Here is a 15,642-nt window from a genome sequence, read left to right as displayed (position 1 = left end):
TAGTTCCATAATTGGCTCAAAATTGAAGTTTATGAGGATTGACTCGCCTCAATGAGAAAATTAGGAATGGTATAAAAGAAAATACGCATTCTGAAAAATTCAATGAAAAAGGATAGTTACAAACTACCTTTATTTGGTCAATAGGAATGGAACATTATGCCTTAAAAAGAATTTTGCTTCGGAATTTTGGGAGGATAACGAGTTATATTTTCAATTTTTTTACGGCAAATTCATCATGTTCATATTCACTTATGTTTTAATATTTTCAGAACGTTAAACATAAGTATGTTCTTTAATATCCTCAAAACCAAAGGAAACGAAAACTGTATCAAAGACAAAATTGATAGGTCAACCTCTTTCAACCAATATATATACTTGTGATAAAGTAGAAATCAAGATAAAATATTTATTTATTATTTGAATTTCAATAATAATAGTTTCTGACAAAGGGAATTTCATCTTTATTAGCAGAAAAGGTAAGGTTGGGATATGAGCATTGTAACTTTATTTGGATTAAATCAATGTAGTGTATTTATTTTAAGGAAAATTTATCTTTCAATCCTTATAGTTATATTGTATGTACCTGTTTTGTAACATCCCAAAGGTTGATGAGGGTGGAGAGTGATCACTGATGTGAAAGGACATTGTGCGAAAGGGCACACACAAGGAGTGACTCCTGGCAGGCTTGGGATCGACATCCGAAAGAGAGGGATTCCAAAGACTGTGCTGGTATAGGACAGTACAGTCGAGGATAACTTATAAGAATTGATTGGTACTACCTATACTAATAAGATGCATTTACTTTTCGGTAGCCCATAACGGAAGAACTCCATAGCTAAATGTGCTTGACTTGGAGCAATTCTGGGATGGGTGACCTCCTGAGAAGTTTTCTCATGAAGTGTACGAGTGAGGATAAAGTACACTGAAAAGTCCCGTGTTAGTGTGTGAGGATAGTCATTGACTCTTGAAGCGAACGGACGTTATAAGTGGTATCAGAGTAGGGCCTCTCTCCCAGTACGGTGTGGTTCGAGGATGAACCAGGCGAAAGCTGGTGGGCATGTAACATCCCAAAGGCTGATTAGGGCGGGGAGTGATCGTCGGTGCGAAACGGCACAAACAATGAGCGACTCCTGGCAGGCTTCCAGCAAGGGATACATGAATGAATCGAATCGACACCCGAAAGAGGCGAATTTCAAAGACTGTGCTAGTATAGGACATTGCAGTTGAGGATAGCTTATAAGAATTGATTGATACTACCTATACTACATAGATGCATCTATTTTTCAGTAGCCCATAACAGAAGATCTCCATAGTTAAGCGTGCTTGGCTTGGAGCAATTGAGATGTGTGACCTCCTGCGAAGTTTTCCAAGAAAGTGTGCGAGTGAGGATAAAGTACACTAAAAAAGTCCCGTGTTAGTGTGTGGGGATAGTCATTGATTCTTGAAGGGGCCCGACGTTACATGTTTGACATATTTTATTTTTAGTTTCTCTTCTTCTTTAAAGTAAAAGGCTAATCAAACATAATTTTATTCTAAACTTGTATTTATAAATTTTATCTTTTACCCTAATAATCCATTCTAATAAAAAAATTATTTCATATTTTCTTCTTCAAAATCATTAAAACAACTTTATATGATCACCAAACATATTTTAGTTTTATTTTTAACTATAGCTTAAAAGTAACTTTTAGTTTTATATCAGTTAACCCTTATAATTTTAAACTTCTTATTGTGTATCATTTAATTCTTGAATGCTAAAAATACTGTTATTATATAAAATATAAAAAACTCTATAAAAAAATAATAAGTTGCAAATGAGATATAAAAAATAACACTAGTTAAAAATAAAACCTTGACTCAAGAGTTGTTGTTCCACTGGCGAACCAGCTAAAGTTTAAGATTTGATCTATTCAAAGGATGGCAAAATGGGTCGAGCGACAAGCATTTAACATGAACATGAAACTGCTCAACCCGTACACGACATGTATTCATTGACGGGTTGCGGGTCAAAATTAAAAAATTGTTTTTTTTCTAAAAAAAATTTAAAATAAAAGGGGAAATCTAAATGAAATTTGTGGGTCGAGACATGAACCGTAACGAAATATGTCAAAATCATCAAAATTTCAACTTTTTTTCTTGTTGTTTTGAAAAAAAAATTGTGGGCTAACACGCGGGTCATGCAGGTCAACTTGGAACACGATACGACACTAATTCGTGTCATTTATCCAAATTCGTACATGACTCGGTTGATTTCGAGCGTCGATACGACACTCATTTTGACGGGTCATGTTACAGGTTAACTCGTAGTTCACGACATGTTTTCCCAGCCTTACTTGATAGTCGCAACTCTTGAAAAGGATGAAAAAGCTAAAAATCAAAATCGGATTAGTCAGACCCAAGACTTCTGACACGGGCTTATATCTAAAAAAAAAATCCTAAAGTATTATATAAATTCAAATACATAAAATGTTTTTATCATTCATAAATAAAATTATGTATAAATTTTCATTATTTATGAATAAAATTATATATAAATAAATTATATAATTTCTATTTTAAAAACTTACATAATAAATTAAGTGAAACATGCATTTGAAATTTTTGATTCATATAAATCAAGTATAAATCCAAAAAGAGAAAAATAACATAGTTAAAACAACCAGACACTTAATCAATCAATTCAGGTTAATTGTTGAGGTAATTGAATAAATATTAAATATTTTGTCCGAAAAAAAAAAAAATATTAAATATATATTAGCAGCTTTTTCATGACCTTTAAAATATAATAACCTGATAATCGATGTAGATCAAGCATAATTCCACTCATTTTTAGCATTCTATTGAGTAGATAAACTAGATATTATAATTAAAAAAATAATATTTAGAAAAATTGTGGAATTTCAATTAACAACAATACTGTTATGTACCAAAAAAAAACATTAACAATACTTTTAAGGGAAAAATGTGTGTTATTTTAAAGGATGTAAAGTTGTGTCATTTTGAGTGAGAGAAATAGACGAATCATGGGGAGAGAGAATGGACAAAAAATAAAATAAAAGTGTGGATCCCGCCTCTTTGTGAGAGTAAAATGACACAAGTTATGTCAATTAAAAAGACAAACACTTTTCCTGACTTTAAAGGGAATGATCCGTTTACAAATTTTTTTTACAAATATTTACGAATTACATTATCTATTTCTGGAGTACATAATGTAACCTAGTGTACTTCCCAAAAGTACATAGTATAATTTGTAAACAAATTTTTTATAAATATAATGTCCTCACTTTTAAATATAAAAACATTGGAATTTATAATATATGTCCGCAACATTAATTGCCAAGCTGTCTTAAATATAAAATTTACAAATTTTACGATTTTAACTTATACCAAGTTATAGTATATAATTACATTATTTCATTTCTTCTATATTATATTAATTAACTTAATATCCAAGCAATATATTATACTATAAAAATATATCTAAACTATCATTCACTTATTTTAAAATCATTCATAATATATAATTTTAAAATATTTAAATCAATACGCATATCACTATTTTATTCTTTATGTTGTGAAAGATGATTTATTATAATTAAGTATAATATTTTGATACAAAAAAAATTCACTAATATTATAATTTGTGTGACATATATTTCCTAGTCTTTTGAATTTTAAATTAAATTTTTTTTTTGGTATAACGTGTAGGTATCCCCATGCAACCTCCTCCAGTTACCTTGTCCTCGGAGTACGGCCTGAAGGCTACCCAAAAATAAATGTTTATTTGAGATAGAGTTTGAACATCTGACCCAAACAAATTCTTAAAAATTCAGTTGTCAACTGAGCCACCCTTAATAGCTATAAAATAACATTTTTTTGACAAATTAGAATATCTTCGTTACGATAATATACGAAACAGATTTAATCAAATTTTAATTAAATAGGATTAACTTAAATTTAAGATTTTGTTTTAAAATCTATTTTCTACAATTATTGTTTGGAAAACCACTAAAATATTTAATCTGAACTTTTTCTTGACTGGAAAAAGATAAAGAATATTTTAAAATAGCAAAAATATAATTTAAACCAAATCAAGGTGAATTATAATTTAATAAAGATGTCACTTAAAAATATATTTGTTAAACCTGGGAAAAAGAAAACAATGAGTAGCGTTTAATATAGTGGAAATAACCTGAATTAAAAAAAATAAATAAACAAAGGCTGAATATATAATTTTATATTATCACTGGAAACCAATAAGGCTCTGCAACCGTTAAGTACATAAATATGTTTCCATTTTACATAAACCCTAACCCTAACCCTAACCCTAACCCTAACCCTAACGCTAAGCTCCCACAACCCTAGCTCAATGTCGATGCCAAGTTTAAGGTACGCTGATTTCATTCTAAGGTTTCCTTCAAACCCCACTTTCCTTCTTTGCTTCCCTTCGAACACAAGGTTGACACTGTACTCTCATTCTCATTCTCAGTCTCGTTCTCCATTCATAGATAAACCTGATGATGATGATTCTGTTTTCTTATTCAATCGCATGCTCCTTATGCGTCCTACCCCACCCATCATTGAATTTAACAAGATTTTGGGATCCCTTGTTAAGATGAAGCGTTTCCCCTCTGCTATTTCCCTTTTTCTTTTGAGTAAAGGAAATACATGTAGAATTTTTATAATTTGATTTATTTTGAATGCAAATCAAATACAAAATTGTGTATATGCAATGATTTTAGGGTGTAAGACTCTTAAAAGCTGAAGATTATTTTCATAATATTTTAAAAGTTGTGAAATAATTTTAGGAATGAAACATAAATTTGATAGCATTTCAAATGATGGTTTTTGTTCGAATTGATTGTTATAGATATAACATTTGAAATGATCGTTTGAATCTCATGCATAGCATTGTTTACCCGTATTGATTGAAATAAATGCCAAATCTATGAAAGACTCTAACTATTTTGAGGGCTATGACTACATGTAATTATATAATCCCTGAAGGGATGATATAAAATCCGACATTGGATCGAATCATAAAAGAAGCCAAATGAAAGTGGCTAATGAAATGAATATGAAAAATTAAATTAAGGGCAAGTATTATAAATCTCATGCCATTGAAATTAACCTCATTGTTGAGGCTAACAATATCTTTGTTGGTTTTGGTTATTGCTCCTTAAGTAGCAAAATTTGAATTATTTTATCATTTGCCTATATACAAAATGATTTTAATACCCCAATATGTGATACATGTAATCACACATTAATTTGGAGGAAGAAAATTTCAATACAATAATCGACAATATAAAAATTAATTAAAAGCTCTAGAAGAGCTAATTTGTGATTACTAAAGGAAACCAAATTGGCTATAAATGATATCACATTGAGACCACAAATGGTGGTAAAATTGACTATTATTACAAATATTATTATTACAAATATAAATTACCTGTTTTTCGCATGATTGAAAAACATGCCTTGATAAATCAAAAGGATGTTGATTATAATAACTATTATTTGGCATGACCGGTTGGACCAACCCAGATCAAATATGATGCGAAAAATTATTGAAAATTCATATGATCATACATTGAAGAATAATAAGATTCTTCGATTTATTGAATTTCATGTACTGCTAGTTCTCAAGAGAAGTTATCACCAACTAAAGTTGCGATTCAATCTCTTGCATTTTTAAAATGCATATAGGGTGAAATATATGGGCCCATTCACCCATCATGTGGACCTTTCAAATATCATGAATTTAATATATGCATATACAAAATGACCACATATATGTCTATTATCAACTCACATCTTGTCATTTGCAAGATTGTTTGCTCAAATAATAATATTAAGAGCACAATAAAGACAATTTGTCTTAGTAATGTTAGTGGATTTATGTATTAGAAGAATTATTAAATGTCTCCAATTGATTGCTAGAACATTGCCTATGTGAACAAAGCTCCCTATTTTTGCATGGGAATATGTTATATTTTATGCTGCAGTACTTGTACGCATCATGCCAACAAGTTATCATATCCTCATTACATTGGCTTATGGTCAGGAGCCAAATAATATTTTTGATGTGCAATTTATATTTTAATTACTCCAACACAACGCACAAAGATGAATCCCAAATATAGTTGGGAATATATGTTAGATATGAATCTCCTTAAATAATATATTGAAATAATAATTCGAGATTTAGTGGATTATTGTTATCGATTTTCCAACATAAGGGGGAGAGAATAAACAGTTGGAAAATACAAAATACATTATCATTATCTCATATAGATCCTCGCACCAAGCAAATATGAGAAAAATATATTATATATTGACTGCCAGATGATTTAACGGACCAATAAGTCTAATATTCCAACTGTAAATGCTCCAATTCATATTATACATAGAAAATAATCGGTTCCAAATTTAAAATCCTCAAAAGGGGAGGAAAGGAGAAAATGATTAAGATGGTCATAATATGGAGACAATTATTAATCCTAAAGACATAACTTTGATTAAACCTCGAGGAGGTTCAGATACTTGAAAATAATGAAAATAAAGAGATCTCTCTTAGTTATGTCATTTCATGAAAAATTTGGAAACATAAAGATATAGTTGTCGACAACATTTTTGCAAATAATGAAATATTGAAACAAGACGAGGATCTTGAAGAAAAAAATTGTTGATGAATAGTATAATAATTGGCCAAAATATAAAGACGCAATTCATATTTAAAGTTTTTTGGACATAGAATCCAAACACATGAAGGTGTAAAGCCAGTGGGGTACAAATGTGCAAAAATTATAATGAGAAAAATAAAGTCATAAGATATAAAATACAACTTGCAGCACATTAATTTTCACAAAAGCCTGACATTTATTATATGAAATATATGTATTCTCTTGTGGTGGATGTGATCACCTTCACATATCTTACTAATTTGGCAGTTTATGAAAAATTGACATGCGTCTAATAGATGTTATTATAACCTATTTATATGACTTATTCGATCGATAGTGAAATATATATCCTAGAAGGATTTAAAACTCTTTAAGCATAAAAGAATTCCCAGGAAATTTGTTGAATAAACCTCAAATATCGGTAAATGGATTAAAGAAATAAATATGTATATGGTATAATCGTCGTGATAAAATATTTATCGGTTGACTTATAATTTAAAGAGCTTGTACATGGATAAAACAATTCCGTTCAGTACCCCGATGAATATGAGATCGCTCGACATAAGTAAAATATCTATTTCACCCGCCATGAAAAATAATTTCCTAATATTGAAATGTCAATGGGGCATAATATATAGCCTGATAAAAGAGATTAATTATATGGCTCAGTTAAGGGGAAAATATTATGATGATATTTACTCATATGATAACTACAATAAATATTCAAATGGAGAATTATAAGAATTGCACTATTTTTCCCTTCGCCAAGTTTTTATCCCACTGGATTTTTGTTGTGAAGGTTTTTAATGAGACAATCTATTAGTGTATGATTAAGGGTGGACATCCAAGGGAGAGTTATGAAAATATCAAATAAGTGTATGTTCAACTTTCTAACCCCACATCTTCCCCCATTTTTACCCTCACATTTTTACTTTCTTGTTTGTAAGTGTATTAGCATGATCGTACTATTATCCAACACAAAGATACTAGAATAAATATAATACTGGTTATTTACCTGAGCCACACAAAGGCAGATCCCAAACAAGATTTCGATCACAAGTGGAAGCATATTTATTTTATGGCATTCAATAAATTCATTCAAGTGATAATTTGGCAGATTTGTTTATCAAGGCATTACCTATAATAGCCCATATTAATTAATTAGGAAATCAAGTGTAATTAATTAATTAAACACGTTTTAGTGAGTAAAATTAAGTATAATGCTAAATTAAATGAATCTGAGTCACTTTGGAGTTAAAAAGTGTACTCAGTGAAAATTAAGGGGTATAAATGGGTACTGGTGAAAGTACCCAAAATATAAAAATAAAAATAGTAATATTCCTAGAATAATATTCCAGACTTTTGGGTAAAGTTTGGTAATTATTGGAGTTAAATAGATAGACGAACCAATACCCGCTTAGAGCCACTTAACCTAAGTTAAGTGACTTAAGTCACCAAATGACCCCATTTTCCCCAGAAGCCCGTCGACGCCCAGAAAGAAGAGAAGAGAAGAGGAAGGGAGAGAGAGAGAGAAAGAAAACCTAGGTTGTGTGATTTTCAACCGATTGGAGCGATTCAAAAGCCTAAATTGCTTAGAATCTTCCCCTCTTTCATAATCCTAGCTTTGTTTTGAGTGGGGAGCATTGTGGAGAGAGATATTACCCCTCAAAAATTCGACCATTTGAGTGATTTTGGGGTTTTGGGAAGTTCAACCTCCATGGGAGCTTGAGGAACACTCCTTGCTTGGTTGTGTGACCATTGGTGGTAAGATTCTAACCCTTGAACCTCATGATTCCTTGAAATTTGCATGAGTTAGGGTTTGTGAATAGTAAATTGGGATTTTTATGAAATGTAGTTGAATTGACTATGTTCTAGGAAGATTTAAGCTTAGAGCATGTTGTGAAAAATGCTAGGAACGTCATTTAATCGGTGGAAATGAGCCTAGATAGTCATTTGGTAATTGTTCATAACATTGGAAAATTCATACTTGGATTGGTTGGTATTCTAGCATGTTGAACAATTAGTGAGATGAATGATTGATTGTGTCCTTGTGATGTCTAGGATTGAGACATTTGGACCAACCGTGAGTGAGCAACCATTGGAGCAAGCTATGGAGCTTGATTAGCTCCATTGGATAGGTGAGTTCATGCTTATGTTTGGTATGAAATGTATAGCTTGGTTGATAGCTATGAGATGTTATTGGATGCAATATGTGTTGATCGCATTACACCATGTGTAGGTGTATGTTTGTAAAAGTTGATTGCTGAAACTGTTGGGGAAGAACAAAGGTTGACTGAAGCATTGAGGTAAGCCTTCGGACCTTGGGTGTAATTCCCTTGACTGTTCTACCAAGCCCTGAAAGGGTGGAGGTTGTGATTGTGTATATAAATGCAATAAAATAGTGTAATGCTTTGTTATACGTATGTGTATGCATTTGGTGTGGCATAGGATGGTGTTTCCCTATGTTGGTATGTGGCATGACGATGCGTAAATCATACTTGGTAGTTAGCTGGCCAGTAGGACTATTTGCATCTGAGTTTCCTTAGGACAGCTTGAGAGCTCGAGGGATTTCTCCTGGAGATGTATTGCACTTTGCATAGATATGTATTTACTGCATTATTATTGTTATTGCTATTACACTGATATGGAACTGTGGGGTGGAGAGATGCTCCAAGGACCCCTGGTTTACTGGATATATTCGTATATCTCACCCCGTGTTGTGGGGACCCCCTTTCAGGTAAGGATGCTGCAGGAGCCTCTGGTGGCAAGTGGCCATACCTAGATTACGCATGAAATATGGCACTTCTTTGAGTTTATGCATGCCTTTTGTAGTTGACATGTATAGGATTTTATTTTGAAAGCCCATGATCATTTGTATATCTTGATTCATTTGATGAACTTAGCCTATGCTCATGCCTTTGGTTACACCTTTTGTTGATGGGAGCCAAGGGAATGATCATAGTGTTTTGTAAGCTAAGTTCTATGATTTGTAAAGGATATGTAATGTAAATGATGCCTACTTGGAATTCAATATACGCATGCTTGTTATGTATTGAGTTGTTGAATTGGTTGGGCTGAAAATCAATTAGGTACCCTTTTGTTTAAACTGGTAAACGATGAGAAAACAAAGGTCATGCTGCCCAAATTCTAGCTAAATCTCATGAGGAGAGGTTGGATGAGGCTAGGATTTAGTTTTGGGGCATGAACAATTGGGGTATGTAATGGGGATGCATTTTCCCCTAGGCTTGGACTTGAGAAATGTGGGGATTGGAATTCCCTGGCAGCGCGCTTAAGCGCCCAGGAGCGCGCCCAAGCGCCCTGCTGCCCCTGCGAGTGCCAATGCATTCTGCCTCCTCGCGCTGGAGCGCCCAAGTGGGGGCTTAAGCGCCCAGGATTGCGCGCTTGAGCGCCCTGGTCCGCGCTTAAGCGCCCTTCGCCACTGAAGGAGGAGATGCTTCTGTCTCTGCGCGCTAAAACGTCCCAGTGGGAGCTTGAGCGCCCAGGCTAGCGCGCCTGAGCGCCCTGTTGCGCGCTTAAGCGCCCATCCACACTGGAAATGCTAATGCTTACTGCCTCCGTGCGCTTAAGCGCCCAGATGGAGGCTTTAGCGCCCGATAGCGCGCGCTTGAGCGCCCGGTAGCGCGCTGAAGCGCGCTGGGCCTGTGACCAACACTCTCTTGGATTGCTTCAAATGGTCCTAACTTGGGCTACAGTGCTCCGATTTGAGCACGGTTTGAAGCCACAGGTAGCAAATGAAGAAACCTACAATATAGTAGAAGTATTGAACTAAACAAGAAGAAAATTAATGGTTTAAAAATGGGAAATGAACATGATGTTAAGCTTAATTTATCTGTTTCCGCAAGGTAATATGGTTATGATCACGAAATTGGGTATTATAAGTTCGGTACGTTTTAAAATGAAAAATTTATCCGGATCTTAATGGAACCCATGTGATTGTAACTGCGCTTAATATCATAATGCGATGTTAACAAACCGGTTCTAGAACGGGGTGTTACATTACCTACTTCAAGTTTTGAGAAACTTTTATACAAGATCGAGATGCGTAAACTCAAAGATTAAATAATGTTATCATCACGGGGAGTGAAATATGTGCTGCACTCCTTTTTTTCCTTAACCATGGTTTTGTCCCATTGAATTTTCTTGGTAAGATTTTTAATGAGGCAGCCTCTAATATGTATTTCTTTTCAATAGGATCTTTGGACATCCAAGGGAGAGTGTTATAAATAATATTGATTGTTGGTTGTCCATGACCGTTCTGACCGTTGAATGTTCTGTAATCATTGAATAAGTAATCGTGGTCATTTATCATATTGTAACCGTCCTTATCTTATGATCCTATAAATAGAGGCATCAAAGGAAACAATAATACAACAATAATATATTCTCTTGTCTCTCTCTTATCTCTATATTTTTCTGCACGTTATCTATATTATATTTATTTTGCAACACCTTACCTTTTTATTTGTTGCATTTTTTAACTATAAACTCAGGTTTAAGCATATTTTAATGAATAATTAGTTAAAAGGACCACTGACAATACAAAAGTAACACGAAGAAAAAATTAATTATCCAATTTATCAATTAATCATTTCTATTACCTTTAATTTCGTTTGGTAGTTTTTTTGTTATTAATATTTCCCATTTTAACTCTAAACCCAGCATTTTCTTTTCTATTAAAAATTAGAGGAAAAAAGATTTTTCCCGTCACATGATATATAAAAGGGGTTTATTAATCTCATGTTACATGAGAGTACTATCTCATGTGGGTGATACAAATATGTGGGGTCCACAATTTAAAAAGAAAAGAAAAAAGAAAAGAAAAGATTGGCACAAAATTCTATGGGTGTATGACATGAGATAGATATCTTATGTAGCATGAGACTATCATTTCCCTATATAAAATGATTTTATGCAATTCAATCACGTTGCAAACCCTGACCAAAATGACTATTTTAGGATTTGTAAAATAAAAATATAAAACATTTTCATAAAATTTTTGTTGTAAGAGAAAAATAAAATGGAAAACACTTTATGTTGTAAGTCTTTTATCATATTGCAGTCCTTCGATTTGCATGTATAATATATATTTTTTTAATTACTATGGGACTCACTACTAATTGAGGCTATCTTCTTTTAACTTGTTTGGGGCGAACTTATAGTACATTACATTTATCTTAAATATAAAAGGGGTGTAAGACAGGTTTGCATGAATATTCAGCAGGATAAGAAAAAGATACAACAAAATAGTTGAGAAGACAAAAACCAACCAATTAAAATGGACATAATGAAATAAGAGTTCATCACATTGCAGTTATGTAAGCTCAACTCAGCAAACAGTCCAGAGCAGAAAACATTACATTTATTGCAAATTCTAATGGGGTTTAAGTGCCAGCAATCTAAGTTCTTGTCTGTTTTGCAAGCTTGAACCACTCAGTATGGAAAGAACCCTCCATGTCAATCCTTTCATATGTATGAGCACCAAAGTAGTCTCTTTGAGCTTGAACCAAATTAGCTGGCAAACTTTCCCTTCTGTATGTGTCAAAATAAGCAAGACTAGCAGACATACCTGGGGTGCTTATACCAGAATTGATAGCAAGGCACACAACTCTCCTCCACGCGGATTGGCGGTCGATGATTTCCTTGGCAAACTCTGGATCCACAAGAAGGTTTGCCAGATTAGGATTTCTGTCATATGCCTTCTTGATTCTGTCCAAGAATATTGCGCTTATGATGCAACCTCCTTTCCAAATCCTGGCAAGTTCTCCCAACTTCAAATCCCAACCCTTTTCAATACTCTTTGCGCGGATCAAATTCATTCCTTGTGCATAACTGCATATTTTTGCAGCATAAAGGGCCTTCCTAACATCATCAATCAACTTCTTCTTGTCAACAGTTTCATCATTCAAGATACTGCCAAAGCCACTTGATTTAAAGACCTTTGCAGCTTCAACTCTTTCCTCCTTCAATCCACTAAGGAACCTAGCATCCAAAGAAGCCTCAATAGTAGGAGCAGCAACTGATAATTCAGCAGCTTGCTGAACAGTCCATTTACCAGTACCATTCATGCCAGTTTTATCCAGAACCTTGTCAACCAAATGCCCATCACCTTTATCATCCTTAATTCCAAATATATCTGCAGTAATCTCAATCAGGAAACTCAGAAGTTCTCCTTTGTTCCATTCTGAGAACACACTTTGTAGTTCCTCATTTGACAACTTCCCAACTGACTTTAGCACATCATAAGCCTCTGCAATCAGTTGCATGTCCCCATATTCAATTCCATTATGAATCATCTTCACAAAATTACCAGATCCACCTTTACCGATGTATGTCACGCAGGGACCGCTACCGGGGACTTGAGCTACCACCTTGAGAAGAATGTCTTCTATGTATTTGAAAGCCTCAAATGAACCACCAGGCGTCACAGAAGTACCATGTCTTGCACCCTCCTCACCACTTGAAATTCCCATCCCAAGATAGAGTAGACCCAATTCAGCCATAGCTTTCTCTCTTCTCTCAGTGTTCTCATACCACTCGTTACCACCATCAATTATACAATCACCTTTTTCCAAGTATGCAGATAGGGTCTTAATGGTTTGGTCAACAGGTGCCCCAGCCTTAACAAGCATTATTATGACCCTTGGTTTTTGAATGGATTGAACAAAAGATTCAGGGTCATGGTAGCCATACACAGGAAGATTTCCTTCTTCTTTCGCTCGTTCCACAGTCTCATCAACCTTGGATGTGGTTCGGTTATAGACAGAAACAGGAAAACCCTTCTCAGCAATATTGAGAGCAAGATTTTGGCCCATTACAGCTAGTCCAGCCAGGCCTATTCTTGTAGGTTGAGCCATAGTTTATTTCCTGTTTAATGTTCAATTAATGATTCACATGAGAAAATGGTATAAATGCAAAAAATAGGCATGAACTTCTGACTTCTGAAGAAAAACAAAAGCTGTAAACTACAAAAAAGCACATCTACAGCCATGAATAAAAACCTCTAAAAAGTAGACTAGGGGAAGTACAAAAAACTAGAACATACTAAATGAATAAAGACAGGGAGAAAGAGGAGTCAAAATACAACAATCCAATATGGGAATTGCAAATCATGAAACACAATCATTTTCTCACTTACTATTCCATTCTTGTTACTATTATCATTTGATATAAAAATATTACTATATAGAGTATTATTCTAACACCAATTCAACACTGACTCAAGTGCATCCATGAAAGGAAAACAGAAAAAGCAAGCTTTAAAGGCAAACCTGGATTTTGAATGGAATTACAGAAAATTGAGATCCGGCGGGTATCCCAGAGACTAAGGTATGCATAAAATGAGAAAGCAAAGAAATGTTATATACAAGTACACTTTAAGATACTGTATATTGAAGATTAAATCTATCTATGTTAGTTAGTATTGGCAAACATCTATGAGAATTTAATGTGGTTTGCTAGAGCCTCTAGAGCAGTAGAGTTATTAGAACAGTTGGTTGCTACATTTGTTGTAAACACCTATATATATATATATATATATATGGCGCTGTTAGTCTTTGTAGGACAGCTTTCAAATAAATAAAATGGTGCCAAAGTTATTATGGTATCAGAGCATGAGGTCCATGATAACCTAATTGCACTACTAACTCAACGTCAACGCAATCCTTCCTTACATACTACAAAAAATGACGTGATTTGTGTACGTTATTCACTGGAGGTCAATAAAACCCTCCCAGAAAATATACAAATTCTGGCGTTTTTAGTGACCCCACTTTGCAAAAAATATTTTTTTTGTTAATTTATATAAAGTGGCATGTTTTGACCGCCATAATTTATATACATTTTTTAAACTTTTTGAATATTTTTTAGTTGTTATTTGATAACCGCTGCAATATATGTATATTTTAAAATATATACTTGTTTTTTCATCAAACCCTAAGACTAACGCCTTCGTCTTCTTCTTATTCTATTCCTAATTTCTGCCTTCGTCTTCTTCTTATTCTATTCCTAATTTCTAAGACTGTCAACTGTACTTCTGAAATTTGAACAGTAATGTGACAGATTCTGTTTGAATGGTTTAGGGTATTTAAGGTATCATAATTTGGATGTCATTGAGGACAGAATGGATCTTTGTAATTGGATATAATATTTCATAATATATGGTTGAAGAAAAGAAGATTTATAGTCATGGTCATTCAGCATCGTGCAGCATAGGGTGGAATTACTTATAAAACCATGACAAGAATAAAGCTTCACAGCATTATCAATGTATTAATTTTTATATAAACAGAGCTGAAACTCAAACTGATCTTTGATGATTTTATTCATGAACTTTTGATTAGAACCCTCAACCTTTTTTGGTATATAACCTAGGTATCTGTTCAAATAAGTTTAAATTTCATAAAGAGTTGGACTTAATGTCACCAAATTCCCTTTAGGTAATTGCTTCAAATGCTTGTTGGATGTCCATATTTTACATACTATGTACAAATAATTCTCTTGCATGCTTGAAACCATTCAAGAACACAGACATGGATAATTGTAAATAAATGGAAGTCAATTTTATAGTGGCCAGGCATGGCAAAATAATTTAATCACTATGATGTGCTATATGTCGTGCAAAAGATCCAGTGCTTACCTTACCATGTAATATACTATAAACATGTGTCATGCGTATAGTTCTATGCATTGTTGTTAAAATCTCGATTTATCACTACGATTTTACTAATATTCCAAAAGCTTTTACGTTTTTACGATTTTTTTACATTTACGATTTTACTTTTTACGATTTTTTAATCCCCTTTCGATTTTACTTAAGATCTTAATTTTAACAACATTGGTTCTATGTATGTGATCTTATATCATATTGCATCATAAACCAACTCTTTTTGATGTCTTTCTCTCTGATGTTCAAATGCCATGTTAATTCATTGGTTGT

At 33.4% G+C, this 15,642-nt stretch overlaps 1 protein-coding gene across 1 annotated transcript; it reads right to left on the bottom strand.

Annotated features, from left to right (window-relative positions):
• Positions 1 to 12,006: 12,006 nt before the first annotated feature.
• Positions 12,007 to 14,013, bottom strand: LOC133310820 (6-phosphogluconate dehydrogenase, decarboxylating 2-like). The gene is made up of 2 exons (XM_061511806.1): positions 13,976 to 14,013; positions 12,007 to 13,571 (listed from the first exon to the last, which is right to left on the bottom strand). Exon 2 carries the CDS (start codon positions 13,559 to 13,561, stop codon positions 12,104 to 12,106), a length of 1,458 nt encoding a protein of 485 aa, XP_061367790.1. The 5' UTR covers positions 13,562 to 13,571; positions 13,976 to 14,013; the 3' UTR covers positions 12,007 to 12,103.
• Between the last annotated feature and the right edge of the window lie 1,629 nt (positions 14,014 to 15,642).

The sequence above is a fragment of the Gastrolobium bilobum genome, unplaced genomic scaffold (assembly GCF_033153095.1).
Source record: "Gastrolobium bilobum isolate Gb01-03AN ecotype WA unplaced genomic scaffold, APGP_CSIRO_Gbil_v1 utg19765, whole genome shotgun sequence".
NCBI classification, from domain to species: domain Eukaryota; kingdom Viridiplantae; phylum Streptophyta; class Magnoliopsida; order Fabales; family Fabaceae; genus Gastrolobium; species Gastrolobium bilobum.
Note: the sequence above shows the minus strand (reverse complement) of the source record. Positions and strands in the feature narration are given on the sequence as shown.

Excerpts from the sequence above, each read along its gene's own strand:
- LOC133310820 (XM_061511806.1), bottom strand. The coding sequence starts at position 13,561 with ATGGCTCAACCTACAAGAATAGGCCTGGCTGGACTAGCTGTAATGGGC.